A 21,895-nucleotide genomic window follows, 5' to 3' on the forward strand; every position below is an offset into this window, starting at 1 on the left:
TAATGTGATATTGCCATTGATGCCATCTGTTCACGCCTATAATCTTTCTCAGGACTCTCATATCTGCAGTCTCTAGTCTTTGGTCAAGTGTTTTACTTCTGACCCAGCTCTCAGATCCATAAGTTAAAACTGGTTTGAACACTGTCTTGTATACAGCTAATTTAGTGTTCCGACTAATTTCTCTCTTATTCCATATGAATTTATTCAATTGACTTCCCACCATACCAGCTTTGCTGATTCTGTTGTCTATTTCTATATTTAATTTACCATCTTCAGTAAAAATCATGCCTAAGTAGCTGAAATGTTTTACTTGTTTCACAAGTTCTCCATTCATAACACAGTTGACATTTTCAATGATTCTGCCTATTTTCATTGTCTTTGTCTTTTTATTGCTGACCTTCATACCATATCTATTACAACAACTATTCAATTTAGTCAGAGAATCTTGCAGACTTGCAGCAGATTTATTTAGAAGTATAACATCATCCGCATAAAGCAAAGAGCTGACATTAACATCTCCAATTTTGATATCAGGTTTAATACCACTTTCCTTCATAATGTGATCCATATAGATAATGAATAACAGAGGGGATAACGTACATCCTTGTCTGACACCAGATTTAACATTAAACCATCTTCCTGTACTTCCTTCAATTCTAACTGCTGACTTACAACTCAAATAAAGACTAAGTATTGCTTGATATAATGCCCCATTGACACCATATTACTGCAACGTATTGAATAGCTTCTCTCTTGGCACCTTATCATATGCCTTTTCCAAATCGACAAAACTTAAATACAGATCTTTGTTATATTCCCATGCTTTCTCGACTATTTGTCGTAAAGTGAAAATCTGATCCTGACAGCCTCTGTTTGGCCTGAATCCAGCTTGTTCTCCACCAAGCTTTTCTTCCACATTTCTTCTCAACCATTTCTCAAGTATACTTGCATAGATCTTGCCAGGAACACTCAGTAGGGAAATTCCTCTGTAATTCTCACATTCAGTTTTATTTCCTTTTTTATATATGGGTACTATGAGAGCTCTACTCCAATCATCAGGAATTCGTCCCTCTGTCCAGGCTTTCTGGACTATGCAGTGCAGCCACTGTAAGACTCTTATACCACCATACTTCAGCATTTCTGGTCGAATATCATCTACTCCAGCTGCCTTTCCACATTTCAAGCCTTTGATGGCTTTTACTACTTCAAGTATGGATATGTATTCCTGACTGCATGCCTGGTCAATGTTTTTTACCACTGTGCTGTCCTCACTGCTTGTTTCATTTAGCAGTTTTTCAAAGTAATTACTCCATTCTTCAAGGATATCTTTTTCTCCAGTTTTCATGTCACCTTTATCATCTCTAACTTCTTTTACAGCACTCTTTCCTCCATTCCTAAGCTTCTTCAACAACCTCCAGAATATTTTGCCACCTTCTTGATATTTATTTTCTATATTCTTGCCAAAGTCCTCCCATGACTTTTGTTTAGCTAGTTTTACACACTGTTTAGCTTTCTTACATTTGTCTCTGTATTCTGTAAGAGTAAAAGCTGACTTATTTGCCAGGAACTTTTGATATGCTTTCTTCTTTTCCTTCACTGCCTCTTTAACTTCCTGTGTCCACCAGGGAGTTCTGATTTTTTTATCCTTGCACACAACCTCACCACATGCCTCTCTGGCAGAATCAATCAATATTTTCTTCAGAGTTTGCCACTGAATCTCCAAGGTTTGATTCCTGTTCTCAAACTATTTCATTTTATCTTCAATAATCTTTGTGTATTTTAGTCTACAGTTCACATCTGAGAGCTGCTCAACTTTTATTCACTTTAAAACTTTCTTACATGTCATTCTTTTCAATATGAAATTCAATTTTATCCTGCTCAAGACTAAATAGTGATCACTTCCAATTTCAAATCCTCTGTACACTCTGGTGTCCTGTACCAGGGAGAAAACATCACTATCAACAATAACAGTCAATGAGACTTTTCTTATTCCTAGCCTCTTCTCTCCATGTGAATTTGTGTGCATTTTTATGTTGGAACATGGTGTTAGTAATAACCAGTCCTTGTCCTGAGCAGAAACCCAACAGATATTTGCCATTATTATTAGCTTTGCTCTTTTCTCAAAATTTTCCCAAAATATTTTTGTATGTCTCACAATCATTTCCTGCTCTGCTATTTAGACCCCCAACAAGGACCAACTTTTCCTTTTTCATTGTGTCAGTTGCTTTTTCTAAAGCCTCAAAAAATTCCTCCACTTCTACCTTAGTAGAACCTTCTGTGGGACCATAGGCACAAATAAGTCTCATTGTCCAGTTTCCAATTCTCATATTTGCCCACATTACTCTACTTGAGACTGACTGCCATTCAAGAAGATTAGCCTCATATTTTGTGTTGAATACTATGGCTTTTTTTTTTTTACTAATTAATTATTCTTTTTCCTGGTATTATTATTCTCGAACTTTTTTTTTAACTCTTTCATCCCCCCCCCCCATTCTGAAATTCTTTATTTAATGTTTGATTTGAATGACACCAATAAAATAGAATATACGGAAATTTGTAAAACTATACGTAAAAGGATGAAACATGAACTTAGATCGTATAATACTAGGAAAATTAAAGAAACAATAGTAATATGAAAGTCCTAAGATGAACATTATCAGTTGGAATAAAGGAAATAGCTGCTGTAAGAGGAAAAAATGGGGAACTGATGAAGAGATGCAATAATCAAAAGAATTCAGGAATTTTATACTCTATGAAGACAAAGACCGGGACATCCAAGAATCCTCTGTGGATAACTCGAGTGAGGAAGAACATGATGCCCCTGAGATCTTACAAGGTGAAGTGGAAATGGCACTGTGGAAAATGAAGAATGGAAAGGCCCCAGGAGAAGATGGAATTATGGTAGACTTCTTAAAACTGGGAGGAAGCCCTGTTATCAAACAGTTGAGTAAACCCTTCAATAAATGCATGAAACAGAGATATATTCCAAAAAATTGGAACAATTCACTTCTAATATTAATTTTTAAAAAGGGCAATAAAGAAGAAATTAAAAACTACAGACTAAACCTACTCCCCACCATATATATAGTTTTCACAAAAATTATAAATAATAGAATAAAATCTAAACTAGAGGGAATGCAATCCCCTGAGCAAGCTGGATTTAGGAAGAATTACAATACTTTGGACCATATTCACACATTAAGACAGCTCATTGAAAAATCAATTGAATACAATAAACTCTTATGTCTGGCCTATATAGACTATGAAAAAGCATTTGATTCAGTTAAAACATCTGCAACACTAAAAGCACTTGAAACCCAGTGAACTGAGAAACCATATATTGAAACACTAAAACATATTTACAATAATGCAACTTCTGTAATTAAATTATATAAAAACAGTGAAAAGTTCCCAATACTAAAAGGCATCTGGCAAGGCGACACCATATCTCCCAAATTATTTACAGCTGCACTAGAGGAAGTCTTTAGAAGCCTTGATTGGGAAACAAAAGAAATAAACATAAATGGGGAAAGGCTGCATCATCTGAAATTTACAGATGATATTGTCCTAATAGCAGATAATCTTGAAGATCTGGAAGAAAGGCTAAATCAGCTAAATGAAGCCTCCAGAGAAATTGGATTAAAAATAAATAGAGAAAAAAATAAATAATGATGAATAAATACATAAACCATAGAATTATCAAAGTTGAAAACCATGAGATAGAACAAGTTACTTCATATGTATATTTATGCCAATTGTTCCTTTGAGGAGTGCCAGAGAAAAGAGATTGAATGAAGAATTCACCTTGGATGGATGGCTTATGGGAAAATGAGAGACATATTCAGAAGTGACATCCTATGAGTCTAAAAAGAAAAGCTTTCGACCAGTGCATACTTCCTGTCCTAACATATGGAGGAGAAACATGGACTTTAACAGAAACCCTAAACAAAAAGCTGAGAACAATACAACATCACATGGAAAGTAGTATGCTAAAAATAACATTAAGAGAAAGGAAGACAAATATCTTCCTTTCTCTCTTAAGCACACTTGAGGGGTGCTTAAGGGTCAAAGCTGTATAACTGAGAGGAGACCTCCACATAGCCTTTAAAGGAATGCGGAGAACCGACCAGGGCTTCTGACCTAATGTCCAATATCCTCACCTTCTCGTGGTGCACCCTGTTGGGTATCTACTTTGATACTGAACGAACGAGGATGGGCTAGCAATTTGGGATTTAGCCGACCAAATTGTATTCTTATTGGTTAAACCAAAATAAAAAATGATGGTACAACATGACAAAATTTCATGCCGGCTGGGGCGTCGCCCGGTTAAACAAGGCCCCCGTTGTTTTCGCCAGGGAACCAGGGCGAACAGCGAAAAGTCAGCTACTGGAACAAATCTGAAAACAAACCCCAACTCAACATCACCAGAGTTAAAGATCGGTACTATCAACGTAAGAAGCCTGAATGGCAAAGAAATGGAGCTAGCTGAGGAATTAGATAAGTACCAGATCGACATAATAGGGGTGACTGAAACAAAAAAGACCAATAGTGGTGAGATCTTTCTGAGCAATAAATACAAAATGTTATATTCAGGCAATAACAATCAAGGAAAAGAAGGAGTAGCCATAGTATTCAACACAAAATATGAGGCTAATCTTCTTGAATGGCAGTCAGTCTCAAGTAGAGTAATGTGGGCAAATATGAGAATGGGGAACTGGACAATAAGACTTATTTGTGCCTATGGTCCCACAGAAGGTTCTACTAAGGTAGAAGTGGAGGAATTTTTTGAGGCTTTAGAAAAAGCAACTGACACAATGAAAAAGGAAAAGTTGGTCCTTGTTGGGGATCTAAATAGTAGAGTAGGAAATGATTGTGAGACATACAAAAATATTTTGGGAAAATTTGGAGAAAAGAGCAAAGCTAATAATAATGGCAAATATCTGTTGGATTTCTGCTCAGGACATGGACTGGTTATTACTAACACCATGTTCCAACATAAAAATGTGCACAAATTCATATGGAGAGAAGAGGCTAGGAATAAAAAAAGTCTCATTGACACTGTTATTGTTGATAGTGATGTTTTCTTCCTGGTGCAGGACACCAGAGTGTACAGAGGATTTGAAATTGGAAGTGATCACTATTTAGTCTTGAGCAGGATGAAATTGAATTTCATATTGAAAAGAATAACATGTAAGAAAGTTTTAAAGCGAATAAAAGTTGAGCAGCTCTCAGATGTAAACTGTAGACTAAAATACAGAAATATTATTGAAAAGAAAATGAAAGAGTTTGAGAACAGGAATCAAACCTTGGAGATTCAGTGGCAAACTCTGAAGGAAACATTGATTGATTCTGCCAGAGAGGCATGTGGTGAGGTTGTGTGCAAAGATAAAAAAAATCAGAACTCCCTGGTGGACACAGGAAGTTAAAGAGGCAGTGAAGGAAAAGAAGAAAGCATATCAAAAGTTCCTGGCAAATAAGTCAGCTTTTACTCTTACAGAATACAGAGACAAATGTAAGAAAGCTAAACAGTGTGTAAAACTAGCTAAACAAAAGTCATGGGAGGACTTTGGCAAGAATATAGAAAATAAATATCAAGATGGTGGCAAAATATTCTGGAGGTTGTTGAAGAAGCTTAGGAATGGAGGAAAGAGTGCTGTAAAAGGAATTAGAGATGATAAAGGTGAAATGAAAACAGGAGAAAAAGATATCCTTGAAGTATGGAGTAATTACTTTGAAAAACTGCTAAATGAAACAAGCAGTGATGACAGCACAGTGATAAAAAACACTGACCAGGCATGCAGTCAGGAATACATATCCATACTTGAAGTAGAAAAAGCCATCAAAGGCTTGAAATGTGGAAAGGCAGCAGGAGTAGATGATATTCGACCAGAAATGCTGAAGTATGGTGGTATAAGAGTCTTACAGTGGCTGCACTGCATAGTTCAGAAAGCCTGGACAGAGGGACGAATTCCCGATGATTGGAGTAGAGCTCTCATAGTACCCATATATAAAAAGGGAAATAAAACTGAATGTGAGAATTACAGAGGTATTTCCCTACTGAGTGTTCCTGGCAAGATCTATGCAAGTATACTTGAGAAACGGTTGAGAAGAATTGTGGAAGAAAGGCTTGGTGAAGAACAAGCTGGATTCAGGCCAAATAGAGGCTGTCAGGATCAGATCTTCACTTTACGACAAATAGTCGAGAAAGCATGGGAATATAACAAAGATCTGTATTTAAGTTTTGTTGATTTGGAAAAGGCATATGACAAGGTGCCAAGAGAGAAGCTATCCAATACGCTGCAGTTATATGGTGTCAATGGGGCATTATATCAAGCAATACTTTGTCTTTATTTGAGTTGTAAGTCAGCAGTTAGAATTGAAGAAAGTACAGGAAGATGGTTTAATGTTAAATCTGGTGTGAGACAAGGATGTACATTATCCCCTCTGTTATTCATTATCTATATGGATCACATTATGAAGGAATGTGGTATTAAACCTGATATCAAAATTGGAGATGTTAATGTCAGCTCTTTGCTTTATGCGGATGATGTTATACTTCTAAATAAATCCGCTACAAGTCTGCAAGATTCTCTGACTAAATTGAATAGCTGTTGTAATAGATATGGTATGAAGGTCAGCAATAAAAAGACAAAGACAATGAAAATAGGCAGAATCATTGAAAATGTCAACTGTGTTGTGAATGGAGAACCTGTGGAACAAGTAAAACATTTCAGCTACTTAGGCACAATTTTTACTGAAGATGGTAAACTAAATATAGAAATAGACAACAGAATCAGCAAAGCTGGTATCGTGGGAAGTCAATTGAATAAATTCATATGGAATAAGAGAGAAATTAGTCGGAACACTAAATTAGCTGTATACAAGACTGTGTTCAAACCAATTTTAACTTATGGATCTGAGAGCTGGGTCAGAAGTAAAACACTTGACCAAAGACTAGAGACCGCAGATATGAGAGTCCTGAGAAAGATTAGAGGCGTGAACAGATGGCATCAATGGCAATATATTAAAAATGAGGATATTAGGAAAGAACTTGACATTGTCAGCATCCAGGAATGCGTTAGCAGAGCTAATCTCAGATGGTATGGTCACTTAAATAGAATGGGAGAGGAAAGATTAGCAAAACAAGTGTTCTCTGCCAGGTTGGCAGGAAAACGACCCAGAGTAAGACCAAGATATAGGTGGATTGATACGGTACAAAGTGCCTTAGACGATAGAAATATAAGATCTGATAATGTTGGAGTCTTGACAAGTAACAGACTGATTTGGAGGAAAATTGTAGATAGGAAGTTAGTAATGATGTAATTTTTTCATGTAGTACTGTCATATCCTGTACACCCCTTGAGGGTACATGGCAGGAATTTGATGATGATGATGATGATGACGACAAATATTTGGATAAGATCTCAAACAGGTGTCATGAATATTGTAAAATACATTAAACAGGCTAAGTGGAGATGGGCTGGCCATATTGCCAGATGCAGTGATGGGAGATGGACTAGAAAAACAACAGAGTGGAGACCAATGGATGGAGCAAGACAAAGAGGAAGACCGAGAAGAAGGGATGAACTGGAACAAATTGCAGGAGTGAGATGGATGGGAGGCAGAAAACCCAACTGATCTGGAAAATCATGGGGGGGGGGGGAACCTTCGTCCAGCAGTGGACAGAACCAGAAGGTTGAAGAAGAATGTTTGGTGTGTGTGTGTGTTTAAATACAGATAGTTCTTATTCAATTTCTTACATAAAGGCTACTTTCCACAAACTTTACATAACTTGAATTTTACTTAAGTCAAATTTAACTTCCTCACCTTACTGCTATATATATACAATGTGTATACAGTAGTGCATTAACATGTTTTAAACATTATTTCTGGTAGTCTTGTTCACAGGATACACACACATACAACTTAGATTTCAGTATCTAATTATTAATCAAAACGAAAATGTTTTTAAGAGATCACTGAACATTGGTTTTTATCTCTTCTCTTCATAAAGCTCTCAATAGCAGACTAAAAAATAAATTAAACTTGCCATGAAGTTATATTCTTGTTTAATCCTTTATCCAAATATAAGGGAACAAAGTTTGCACATGAAGTATCTTCATGATTAGTCTACTTGTATATAGAGGCTAATGACTTCACATCATTTGCCTTAGTATCACATAATGCAAAGCATGTATCATTTTGGACATGTATAATGCTATGCATTATGGGAAGGACCACTACCCAAATGGGTTTCAACCTGTTGACATCAAAAATGTCTTTATTCATGTTTTCCAGCAATATATGAAATAAAAAGTGTTGCATTATGGAAGCATCACTTGAAGGGTGTTGCATGTGTACACAGCAAGGGGAACTTATGGAAAAGATGTTTTTAATGACTGCTGTGACACAAAAATCAACTTCAAAAACTTCTAAATGTTCTGCAGGTTGGTATTATATGCCATCCATGCAGAACATTATATGCCTGGTACAGAATTTTTTAAAAGGTAATTATTAGATAAGGGCCTGGTTAATTATTTTTTCTTTATAATTTTCACTTTCATTTCTAGATCAGTTTTGGTGCAATTACGCATGAGTTCACTTTTTCTAGTCACAATTATGCCTACCTTCAGTGCACACAAATACTAAAAATTATGAAAGTGTGTGAATACAAGCATACACAGAATCTCTGTGCTGAACAGTAATGAAGACATACATGCTCTGCATAGACTTTGGATGCCTTGTGGCTTCTGTTAAGTGGTTTGTGAGTAACATACATGCGATAAATATATATATTTTTTTAATCTCATTTTTTTCATTGCACTTTAAGGATAATGTATGCAAGTTCAGATTTGTATAAGTCAGGACTACTCATACTTTTTTGCTTTTATTTATTTATTTATTCTGTAACTTAAATTTATTGGTGTAATTTAATTCTCTTTTATTTATAAACTGTAGCTGATGACATGTTATTCACAATGATGACATGTTATTCATATAGCAAACTTGTAGGGACTATGGGAATAGTTTGCTATCAGTTTCTTATTTGAGCAAGCTGAAATATTGGTTTAATAATCTGATTAGTTAAATAAATTTGTTAGTTTTAGATGTCTGTTTTTTCCAACTAAACAAAAACGTGAGTGATAATCAGCATCCATACCAGATTGGACCATAGCATTGTACCTATAAGGCTTTAATAGGAACATTTCAGTAGTTTTTTGTTTTTTCCTCAGAAAATCAGATATTGAAGCCCTCCATCAGATTGATTTTTTTTTTTTTTTAGTGGTGTTTGCTATAGTGATTGTCTACTATACCTGGAATCGGGTGGGATGGGAGGATATGAATGTTTTAAATTTAATTTTAAGGTGATGATATTATTTATACTTTAGGATATACAAAGCTGCATCTGATTATGATAAAATACAAACTAATTTAAATTTGAATTTTAATAATTTGTTTTTATTAATTTTGTTAATTGCACTAGGATTGTACCCTCCAGTAAGTTAAAAAAAAAAAAAAAAAAAAAAAAAAAAAAAGGAAAAAAAAAATAGTGCATGTTACCTTGTTTTATATTATATTCTGGCTCGTATCACATTATTTCTGAGGTCATTCTAAATTTCAAAATAATCTTTTGGTTTGCTTAACCCCCAGAATATTAATATTGATTCAATTCTAAATCCTTAATGACTACCTGAATAAATCATTTTATTACTGTTAATTTTTTATGCCTATTTAGGTCTGTGGTTCCCGTGAATCAGTGTTATCTTCTTTCTCAAGAAAATCCCAATGACAAACTACCTAAGTCTAGTAGTTTTCGAAATTCTTTAGAAGAACTAGAAAGGTACATTACAGAATTAAAGGCAAAATTTGGTGATTTTCAGTACTTACCTCCACGAACTCCATTTGATCCAGGACCTGTGAAATCTTTGCCAAAATTAAAAATCAAAAAGGTATGGTCTTTAAAACATTTGTCTTTTTTATTTAAATTACAATAAAACCACTGTTTCAGAATTTAAAATAATTTGCCCTATGAAAGCTTCTCATTTCATTTCTCTACACAACATGCTGCTTAGAAATTTCCTTGTCTGACTGTCAGAAAAACAAAGTCTAGCCTTAACTTAGTACAGATTGTTCACTACCACTTCAAAGAAGTCCACTATTAATTTTTACATGTTGTCCAGCATTTCTGCCATTGCTGGATCCATGAAACAGCTTCATATATGACTGGGTATATTCATACACTAGCTGCAATTTCATCCTGGAGGGGAGGGAAGTTGGCAGTGACCAGGTATGTAGAATGTGGAGAGTATGAGACCACAGGCATGTTGTTCTTGGGACAAGCTGTATCACAAAATGCAGTGTGACCAGACGTTGTTATGGTAAGGTAACTGGTTTTGTGTGTACTTCTTTTACAGTGGTTTTTTGGTAAACATCTTCGTTTAAAACACTAATGTTGATATTTGAGTAATACTGGAGGACATCATTTTGGAGGAAGAACAGTGCATAACTCCTTCATATGTCAAAGAAAACAATTATCCTCTGTTTATTTGATGCTAGGCCTTCTTTAGATGAGGTGGTGAACTTTTCCACTGAGTTTAATTTCAGAATCTTACTTTAAATCTCAATTTTCATTTCATGTTGTTAATTTGCTCAAGAAGTTCCTAATTTCTTACTTTTGAAGACTATATGACATCGTTACTTGGTTTTGCTTTTGATGTATAGAAAACAAAATCAAGTGATGAGCAAAACCAAAACTGAGTCGTGAGTTTTTGCCATGATCCATGTTGTGTTCAGAAATCTTCAGATAAAATCTGCTGACGTTTACATTAAAAATATGCTAGCATACTGTTCATGAATAGTATAGTGGATATTGTTATGGATCACTGCACATTTTTCAACATTCTCATTTGACTTGGAAATTATTCATCTGAAAATTCAAAATCTTCAACTGATATTTCATTTATCCACTCATCAAACAATAGAAACCACTCAGAAGTCCTGTTACCTCATTTTCAAATGCTGTTTGCAAAGTTTTCCAAGTTATTCAGTAAAGCAGCCTGACTAAGATGTCAGAATTTTTTGCCATTCTTTCCTTTTTCAGATTCAAAAAACAAGCAAAATAAATAAATAAATAAATAATAAAATAAAAATAATAAATCAAAAAACACCAAAAAATAGCCAAGCAATTAAATTTTGTTTATATGAAACACTACAAGCATGAATGGTAACTGTTAACAGAGTGACACATAATATAATACAGGGTTGACCAAAAACAAACATAAGACCTACGTATGATAAACGTTTTTATTGTTACATGCACATTTTATTCCAAAAATTTCATATAAATATTATGAAATACAATGTATGTAATCATATTTATTCATGAATGTAGTTTTTAAATTGTTAATTTGTATTAGTTTCAAAAATCACAAAGCACACACATATATATATACCAAATGTTTTCAAAATCTTGACTGATCATTGTTATCATCAATTTCCTGATATGTATTCCCAAGGGTTGTTCAAGTTAATATGACAGCACTATATGATTAAGTTTACATTATTATTGATCTCCTATCAACAATTTTCCTTCAAATCAGTGTATTACTTATGAGCACTCAAATATTGTTATATCTAACATTTTGTGCTTCTTGTTCTTCTGTATGTCTTTCCTGCTGTCTTGGCATTAAACACATGTTTTACTAACCTTTTCTCACCCATTCTATTTAAGTGGTCATACCACCTTAAATCAACTCTGTTAACACATTCTTGAATGCTAATAATGTTAAGTTCCTTTCTAGTATCTTCATTTTTAATATGATTCTTCCATTGATGCCATCAGTTCACTCCCCTAATTTTTCTCAGAACCCTCATATCTGTGGTCTCTAGTCTTTGATCAAGTGCTTATTTCTAATCCAACTCTCAGATACATAACTTAAACTGGTTTGAACAGCTTATATACTTCTACTTTGGTGTTTTGGCTAATTTCTCTCTTATTCCATATAAATTTATTAAGCTGGCTACCCATCATATCAGCTTTGCTTATTCTGTTGTATATTTCCAGATTTAAACTGTCATCTTCACTAATAATGGTGCCTAAATAGCTGAAATATTTTACTTGTTCTATAAGATTCCATTCAGAATGCATCTGAAGTTTTCTATGTTCCTGCTTATTTTCATAGTTCAGAATTTTTTTTTATTTATTGCTGGTTTTAATGCCAAATTTGTTACAGCTGTATTGAGTTTAGCTAGAGAATTCTGGAGACTTGCACTAGATGCGTTTAGGAGCACAACATCATCTGCATAAAGCAAAGAGCTAAGTTTGACATCTCCAATTCTAATATCAGGCCTAATGCTACTTTCTTTCATAATGTGATCCATATAATATAGATGATGAATAACAGTCGAGATAATTTTATACTAATGCCAGGAATATTCGGAATAAAGGAGATGAATTGGTGGTGCTGATAGCATCAGCCGGGCCAAAGATCATTGAGATCTCTGAGACATGGTTGACGGAAAATGATATAATAACTTATATAATATAATATATACGTGTCCCCTCTTTTCTGCCTAGTAGGTTACCAAGTCTAGCCAATTTTTGGAGAAATTTATTTTAAAAAATATGAGAAGTATAACTTATGCCATCATTTCTTGGCGTTGTGGAAGTGGTGGAGAGGATTTGTAGGAAGCATGCCACGAACCAGTTATTTTGGTCACTCATTTCTGAATCCTCTTCACCATTTCAATAATCACAAGAAATGATGGTAAAAGTCATATTTCTAAGAGAGTTAACTAATTAAAAGATTTCAGAAAATAAGTTTCTTTACAAATTTATTTATTGGGCATAAGTAGTGTATCATCCTGTTAGCTCAGGGATGATTCCATTTCTCAGAATAGCAATCCAAAGAGGTCAAAATGATGTGTGTTATGAATAGTGGAAGGAAAAACCCAAGTGCTCTCTTTCAACCAAAATGCCTCAAACAATAAAAGTGACTTCATTTATGACATTCTGTTTCTGTAGTGTTTTTCATTCAGTCTTCAAATAGTGCAGTTTTTTTTTTAAAAAATGAGGCATTTCATAAACTAATATTCTGTAATTGACTGTAATTGTTAGGCAATAAGAGCAAACAGAATTCAGAATAAAAGGAAATATAAGACAAGAAATGGAAATAAAAACTAGAAAATAAAGTAGTTGTGAAATTTCTGTATAGAATAAAGGTTTTTGGCAAACGATTACTTGTGAATTCAAAACAGACTTAGTCACTTTGATATAGTGAGATCATCCAAAAACAGAAGAATGGATTGTATAATTTTCACAGAAAGCAAATCAAATTACCCATGTGTTCTTGACCTTGATTGCAAGAGATGTTCCTAAACAATGGAGGTACTGTAAAATTAATTGATCCAACAGACTTTTGTTTGAAGTAAGTTTGAAATAAACTTACTTAGGTCTGACTCTCCAACCAAGGATCAGACCCAAGTTTTATGGGTTTTATATAAAACAAAAGTAATGCTATGATCTTCAAATTTAGCTTATGACTTGATCTTATTGCAACTTAAAGCATCATATTTATTTATTTATTTTGTTTATATTTTTTAAACTCTGGTGCGCAGATGGAACTTGTGCGGATGTTATCTAAACACAAAGAGCCATGATTGCTAAACTCAGAATGTATTTTCTTATTTTAATGTAAAGCACTGTTAAGGTTTCAATGGTTTTTCTATAACTACACTATCTGATCAAAAGTATCTGGACACCCCTTTGTAATTCGTAAACTGATGTCTAGATGTCACTACGACCTCAATTACTGGTATAAAAGGAGGCACGGAGCTGTGTTGTTCGGTGATAAGAAGTACAAGCAGAATGGATAGGTCAAGGGAGCTTGGTGACCTCGAATGTGAACTAGTTATTGGTTGCCACATCAGTAAGAAATCTGTCAGAGACATTTTAACCCTCCTCAAGTTGCCCAAGTCAACAGTTGGTGATGTGATTGTGAAGTGGAAACGTGAAGGCACAACCATAACAAAACCATGGTTGGGTAGGCCATGTTTAATGACAGACAGGAACTGTTGAGTGTTGAAGAAGGTGGTTCATGGAAGTTTGCCAGACATCGAGTGAAACAATCACCCCAAGAGTTCTGCAGTGCTACTAACTGTCCAACCAGCACCATGACTGTGCATTAAGAGGATTGGGTTCCATTGTCGAGCAGCTGCTCTCGTAACACTGCACAGAAATCTAAATGAGGAAGGGTACAAGGACATTTTGACCCGTTGCGTACTGTGTATGGTAGAAGATAAATTCAGTGATGACTGTTGTCTATATCAGCATGACAATGCTAGCTGCCATAAAGCAAAGTCTGTGAGGGAATGGTTTGTGAATAATAATGTTCCAGAAATGGACTGGCCAGTCCAGAGCCCTGACCTGAATCCCAAAAAACACCTTTGGGATGAATTAGAATGCCTACTTCGCTCCAGACCCCAATGACCACATCATGAACTGCTCTGGCTACAGCTCTTCAGGAAGAATGGGCTGCCATTGCTCCAGAGACGTTCCAACACCTGGTAGAAAGTCTCTCCAGCAGAGTTAGAGCTGTCATAGAAACAAAGGGTGGACCCATCCTGTATTAATGTCCACTACTGGAAAGTGTGTTACGGTGAAAGTCCAATTACAGTTTCGAGTCGGTGTCCGGATACTTTTGATCAAATAGTGTGTAAGCCCCAACCCAATAAACAGCAAGACCCAGGAGATTGATTTTGGTTTATTTATTAATTTTGTGTGAAAAGTAATCATATGTTTCAGTTTATAATATAAATTCAGTGGAGTAAGATATTTTCTAACATACTGTGCATAGCACTGCTCACAGAAGAACTGTATTTGATTGGTGGGTTTTCAGCAATGCAGCCAGTTAAATTAGATATTAAATGAGTTTCATTGCCCAGCAAAATATCACTACCTTGCTTATTGAAGGCTTGAAGTGGCCTTGACCATGCTTGGTTCCTGGAGCAGTGTTTCCAGTTTCTGCTCCCCTTTTCTTCTTCTTACATATGATGTAAGTGACAGCACCATGAGCATGCTGAACACACTATATGGATCTTAGAACTCTCTGATTTGAAGTTACAGCAGGCCAACCTCTATGTAGTATGTGGAACTGAAAGTAATAACAAGAACATCAGGAGTTTACCATATCAACTAGTGAATAATTCTGTTGCCAATGGTGTACAGGGAAACTGTTGACACCAAATAGTCAACCAGAACTGGATGCTCTGTCTATAGGAGGCATGTCCAGTGATGATCTTTCTTCCTCACTGCATGCCCTCCCCCTTCTTCAACTCCTCGACCTTAAACTACAATGAAAGTGAACACGAGAAATTTCTGTTAATACTGCAGATTGGGGGGGAGAACTGACGTCAACAAATCCCATAAAATTATCAGCCTCTACTCCATCTCTTTTTTTTTAACTACACTCTGTACAGTTCCTTTTGTCATGGACCAGGGGAGGAGAGTTGTGACATTCAAACACTGAGATACATTGTCATTAATAATCTTACATAAGTTTTTCACCAGATCACCACAATACCCAATAATGCATTCCATTCCACTCGCCCAACATTGTTGCTCTCTTTTTAACTAGTTCTGTTTTTGGTAATTCAGAACACAACTATATCAACTTCTCTTTCCCTTCACGCAGTCAGTCAGTCAGCCTTATGGCCTTTGGCATCTCATTAGTGCCAAATGTAGTGACTTGTATGATTTCTTCTTCTCCTGTTCTTGAGCTAATTACTATTTTTGCTCTTTTGATCTAGACACCTGCTCTAACTGAATAACTGAAATAATTTTTTTACTAAAATGAAGTTCTTCAGTACCACCCACAAGTCCAGCCACTATCCAAGCCCTGATTTTCCAATTAGTGTGCCAAAGAAGTTCCAGAAAATAATTTTCATATTGCAAATGGTTAGAGACCAAACTTCCAACATCACAATAGCCTACAACAGCACAAAACAACCATTGACCAGTCCAAATCTGACTTTCAAAAGGCCAGTTGCAAAAAATCATGCATCCTGCTCAAATGGTAGTTGAACCTTCTTGCCGAAGCTATTAGTCACAACTTTTGCTGATCCATACTTCCACCTGTCTCACACATCTAGATGGTGTCATTGTAACATCATTCAAAATCAAGACTTACTATTGCCAAGAACTGATTACCTCCTCCTGTGTGTCATCACAAAGACTTCAGAAGAATCCTTTTTAACTTGGATAACAAAAGGGCTTCTGTTTCTCATCTCCTCAGTTTGTGAGGAGATGAGGAACAAAAGACCAGAACAGCAACTTGCACTCCTGAAATGACACTCACCCACCTGTCATCTTTAAAATCTTTCACACCCATCTGACATCTGCCTTTGGCATGGAAACAAGGATATATCTAATCAGTCCCAAAGAAACGAGTAAAGCCCAGATGTGATTGCAGGAGGTTCAGTAGCTCTGGAATAACCTGGATAAAAATTTGGTGTAAGGGGGCAGATGGGACAACAGTATGTGTGCTAAAGAAATGTTCATCAAAACTGGCTAAACCTTGACATATTTGTAGTTTGAATCGTAGCTCAGAACAGATCCCACAGGATTATAAAGAATGTATACTAGTCCCATTGTACAAAGTTGGTGAAAACTGATGCGTCTAACTACTGACCTATCAGTTTCTCTTGAGTGCTTGTGAAGATTTAGAGAAGTCAGTAAACTCACATACAGAAATGGGTTGACAGATGAGCTATAATTTGCAAGGAACAGCAAGAGTATATTAAAGAGAGGTCATGTCTGAATAGTTTGCTCATATTTTATAATAATGTTGTGGCTGAGTTGGATGGAAAATGATACACTATGATACTGTTTTTGCAATTTTTGCAAACACTCCAGGTGAATGTGTGTAACCCCAACTATGAAATTTGGATGTGGCAGTGTGATGGTATGGTCCTGTTTTGGCCTTGGACCTCTGTTTGTGATACCATGAACATTGAACTCCAAGAGGCAATGCTTCCTACTTTTTTGGCATTTCTGTAGAATTGACCGTTGTTTGATTCTTTTATGAAGACAATGCACTGTCATAAGGCTGCTGCTGTAACTGCATAGTTAGTGGACATGAATCTCACCACACTTGATTGACCTACACAGTGCCTCCATCTCATCCCTATTGAACATCTCTGTGAGGTCAAGGGACATTCACCCCACAATGGTCCAGGACCTCATTACATTCTTACAGGAAGAATGATCCAAAATTCCCATTTATCACTATCATACACTGCATATTTATACTGCAGTCATTGCAGTAAAAGGAGGTCCTCTACATCCTATTGAGGTGTTTATGGTGTTTACTGCATTTTGCAAACTCATACTATGGCATACATTTACAAGCAATGGCAGTGTATATAGACTGTATAAAAGATATGTGTTTTGCATAATGCAAAACGCATATCTTTTATATTATTAATCTTTTATATTATTATCTTTTATATCTCTAATCCACAGTATATTATTAAAATACTGTGGATTAGAGATAGTTGTTGGAAGTTTTTCCATTAGGTTATACTATAAATTAAAGATACCAAGAAATTATATATTGGTTTAATCCTTTATCCAAGTGTAAGCAAACAAATTTTGCGTCTGAAGTATATTTAGGACTGGGGAAACTCGCTAATGAGACCTCAATAAAGGTGTCGAAACCGGTCTGGGTAGTGACCCTTCCCGTAATGCATAGCATTATACATACCCTTAAGGATGTGTGCCTTGCATTATGGGATACTAAGGCAAGTGATGTGAAGTCATGTTTATTTTATGTTTTATATATTGTATATTTGTAATTTTACAAAGACTATTTGCTTGTAAAATTTTGTTATTTTTTTAACTGCATTAATTTAGTTTATGTATCACTAGTGTTATATGCTTTTGTTTCTTTGTGTGTAGTATCAAAATATACCTCATTTTGCAAACTCATTCACTGCAGCCTGGAAAAATTCTGCTTACATTAATATAAGAAAAATTCCTTCTCAGTGAGTGCTGTTTTCCAGGAACCATTTAAAAGCCTGAAAGATGGCTGTTTTTTTGTGGTTTCCCCATTTTCTTTTGCCTGTATGTATTAATTCATCTATCCAAACCTCCTTAAGTGCCTCCTTCCCTTTTAATATTATACATGCATGCACTAGATTGTATTCCATATCCTACTTTTCTAACCACCGTGAGGAATGATGAAATTGACCAGAGGTAAGCAGATTTGTTTTGCTGACTTTACAAATATAGAAGTAATCTAAATAGTGGCATCCATTTATTTCTTATACAAGATAAACTTATTTTTCTTAAAATTAAGCTATACTTAAGTTAGTGTCAGATTTTAAGTGTTTGTTCTGTCTCATTGTCTTATCATGTTGCATCATAAGTATCGGAGGAGCTGGTTAGATCTTGAATTTGGAAGTGGGTAGAGACACAGTGATCCTCTAAAGAGGACAGCATAGATTTACTAAAGGTGGGTTTTCCTTAGCACTTTTCTCATATTCCATAATAGCATTGACAACAGAAGTGGAGAGAGTGAATAGATGTGCCATGATGTATCTGGAGTTTTTTACCACACCATTAGACAGGGTTCTACAGTGGAGGTTATTATATACACACTCACTCGAAGGAATAGATATACAAAGCAGGCTTGTGAGATTAATAAGAGGGTGACTAATGGATAGGTACCAAGAAGTGATGTATGGAGGTGCAGAGTCTAAGAGGAAAGTGACTAGTGGTATATTACAGAAGTTCCTGAGCTATTCTGGTTTAACTTTATTTTTAATGATATTGGGGATGATCAAGTTAATATCCATTTTTTTTTTTTATTATTATTATTTTATATATATATATCTGACCCACACATGAAAGGTCATAAGACCTATGGATAGCAGATTAGTGCCATGTGTGGGAGAGGATAAGATGAAAGGAGAATCTGTTTACTTTTTTTAACAACTGAGGATTGTGTTCTTTGAGGGAGGTTCCAAAGAGCAGAAGTAGATAAATAGAAGAAGAAGTGAAGTTGGTTTGGTGAGTTTCAAGATACTGTGAAAGGGTGTTGGTTCTTATTCTAATGATTTTGGAGGAATAATGGTGGCTAATTCAACAGAGCACTGTCCATGCAAGTATCTGTAGAAGAGGCACAACCCAGAAACTGAACAAGGATTGAAATGGATTTGTGAGAGAGGGATCACTAATTAACCAGATTGCTCTCTTCTGGATAGAACCGAGCAATCTTAGAGAGGATTTTGATGCACCACCTGAAATATGGAAGCAATATTCCATGATTGGGCAGATTAGGGATTTGTATAGAATTAGCAAGTGTGAAGTAGTGTCTTGCGTGAAAAAGTACACCAGGTTTTGTGGCAGTTTCAGAAGCTGTAGTTGAAATGCATTGGTGCTGGGAGAGGTCATAGGTATAGGTCAGTCCAAGAAGAGAAATCTGATTGCATTTGGATACATGAGTATTATTGAAGGTAAGGTGGGGGGGGGTGCGAATTCTGTCCTGTAAGATCTTAGATCAGACTGAGTTTTCGTGGCATTGAAGTTTACAAGGCTGTCCTTGCCCTATTGGGATATAAGAGATTGGAGTTCAGGAGATTGGTCGTGGTGGATCGTGAGGATTCTAATACTTGAATATTACAAGGTTTGTCAAATGAAAAGGAGAAATGGAGTGTACTGTCATCTCCAGAAGTATGGATAGGATTGGAAGTCTGAGACCAGGTCATTTATATACAAGAGGAAGAGAGTGGGTGAAAGAACAGCCCTTGGGTACTCCTGCATTGGTGGGAAAATCTGAGGAGAGGAAAACCATCAAATATGTAGTGAGCAGCTAGTGAGAAAGTTGGTGATCCAGTTGCAGAATATGGAAGGCAGACCATAGGATGGTAGTTTGCCAAGTAGGACCCTAAGCAAAACCTAATCAGATGCCTTTAAAAACGGGAAACTATGTGAATTTTTCCATAGCTTGAATCCAGAGGTGACTAGTGACAACTAGAAGATTGGCTGTAGATCATGAGTGGCAGAGTCCATACTGTTGGTGGAGTGGAGAGAATTTTGCCCTGGTCATCCTTGCAGGAAGCCAGTAAGGCAGCCTTCTCTTTAGGTGAAGTGACTACAGTATCATTGGATGTGAGAATGGTGGAAACCAATTCGGCAAAACATTGCTCCAATGGTCTTGGCAAGAGACCAGGAGCGACTGCCATTTGGGCAGGAGGCAAATGTGCAACATTTGACCCCCCCTTCCCCTTCAAAATCTGATTTGGATTTGGTGATGATTCTTTTAGAGCTGTTTTGAGCTGTGGTATAGGCACAATGAGCAGCTGAAGTTTTAATCTTGAGTCATTTGTGGTATGCAGAGATTTTTTTCTTTAGCTGCGTTGGCACACTTTTTCTGAGAACCAAGGCTTTTGAGTGGTTGCTGTTTAATTTGGAGTGGTATAAGGAAGGCCTTCATTCCTGGGAAGATTTCCGTTATTCAATCTGAGCAGGTGTTTGGATCAGATGAAGTGAAGCAGTATTCAGACTATGAGAAGGAGGAATTTGGCACCCTTGCAGTGCCAAAGGAGACAAAACTGAAGAAATGGTGTGTGAAGGTTGCTCTGTGGCAAAAGAGACTGTGTGAGGTTGCAGTCTGAATTACAAGCAGGGCTTTTTTTCAGTTTTCAGCCGGAACGGTCAGAACGCGTTCCGGTAAACTTTCTGGACTGTTCCGGCTGAAAAAAAGCCTTGTATGGTGCCAAGTTGGAGAAAGTAGTAAAGGATATAGTTGGTACGAATATGAGCAGATTGATTTATGGGCAAATGATAAGTATCTGGTCCTGATTGTTCAGTATAAGGTTATACATTTTGAACTGAGGACATTACAAGCTAGTATTGTATGAATGGGAATCTGCTGCAAGTGGTCAGTGAGATCAGATACCATGGAATGATGGTAGATGGGTAGTTGCATTTTAAGACCCACATTGCTAGGCTGTTAAGTCATCTCATCAGATGATCACAGTGCTGAAGTATACACAAACTTGTGGGAATTAGGAAGTTATTCTCCCACTTTGTGACTTTGAATCTCCCAATCTGTCTTTCCAACTATCTCTCATCTCTATGGAGATGAGAGATAGTTTGAAAGATTCAACAAGAGTAATAACCAAGGTTGATATCTATCCTGTGGAATTATGCTACAAAGAAACATACAAGTTAGTAAGAGGATCTTACAGTATAGATCCATGTGACATTTTGCAGCTCATGTCACCTGGATTAACTCATTCATATCTGGAAACTGAGTATGGGATATGATTAGGAAGTGTGACAGGTACCGTTTTTTTCATGACATTTGATAAGGGAAAGTAAGATAATAGGTATTTAGGCATTGAGTAACATATTAGGGGCCCTTCCATCTTAAGCCTTGGATTACCCAGGAGGCATGTGGATAATAATAACAGTAATTCTTTGAATAGAACATTTCATTATGTTAATAATAAATAAAATTATATGAAAAAATTTTGCTTTTGCAAATAATGCAAAAGAAAAAAGTTATGTTTTTTCTGCTGTAGTTTCATATAAAACTTAAACTATGGAGATTCTTTCTAAATATGTTGAGCCACTTAAATTATATTCGTTTGTTTTTCTTGCTTTGAATTTATATATTTGTGAACTATATTATCATTAATGTTTTCATGTTTTGTTAGCTTAATAGTGGAATAACATCTGGTTCAAAGAAAAGAAAACATAAGGCTTCATATGATGGGAGTACTCTTTCATCAAAAGGTAGTTGTTGTTGTTTTTTCTTGATTGGAAATTTTTTTATTTTATGTAGTAATAATGCATGTCCTTCCTTGTAATAATAAAGATAAATCGAGA

The 21,895-nt window shown here is 35.8% G+C and overlaps 1 protein-coding gene across 2 annotated transcripts in view; it reads left to right on the forward strand.

Moving 5' to 3' along the window:
- Positions 1 to 21,895, forward strand: part of LOC150094599 (uncharacterized) — a 429,939-nt gene that overhangs the window by 207,263 nt on the left and 200,781 nt on the right. For both annotated transcript variants that reach the window (XM_090411060.1, XM_090411061.1), the window contains 2 exons: positions 9,737 to 9,950; positions 21,724 to 21,802. In XM_090411060.1, coding sequence (XP_090267186.1) covers positions 9,737 to 9,950; positions 21,724 to 21,802 — 293 coding nt within the window. The remainder of the gene's footprint in view (positions 1 to 9,736; positions 9,951 to 21,723; positions 21,803 to 21,895) is intronic.

This window comes from Typopeltis vanoorti, chromosome 21, assembly GCF_054136105.1.
Source record: "Typopeltis vanoorti isolate ZY-2024b chromosome 21, IOZ_Tvanoo_1.0, whole genome shotgun sequence".
Lineage (NCBI taxonomy): Eukaryota > Metazoa > Arthropoda > Arachnida > Uropygi > Thelyphonidae > Typopeltis > Typopeltis vanoorti.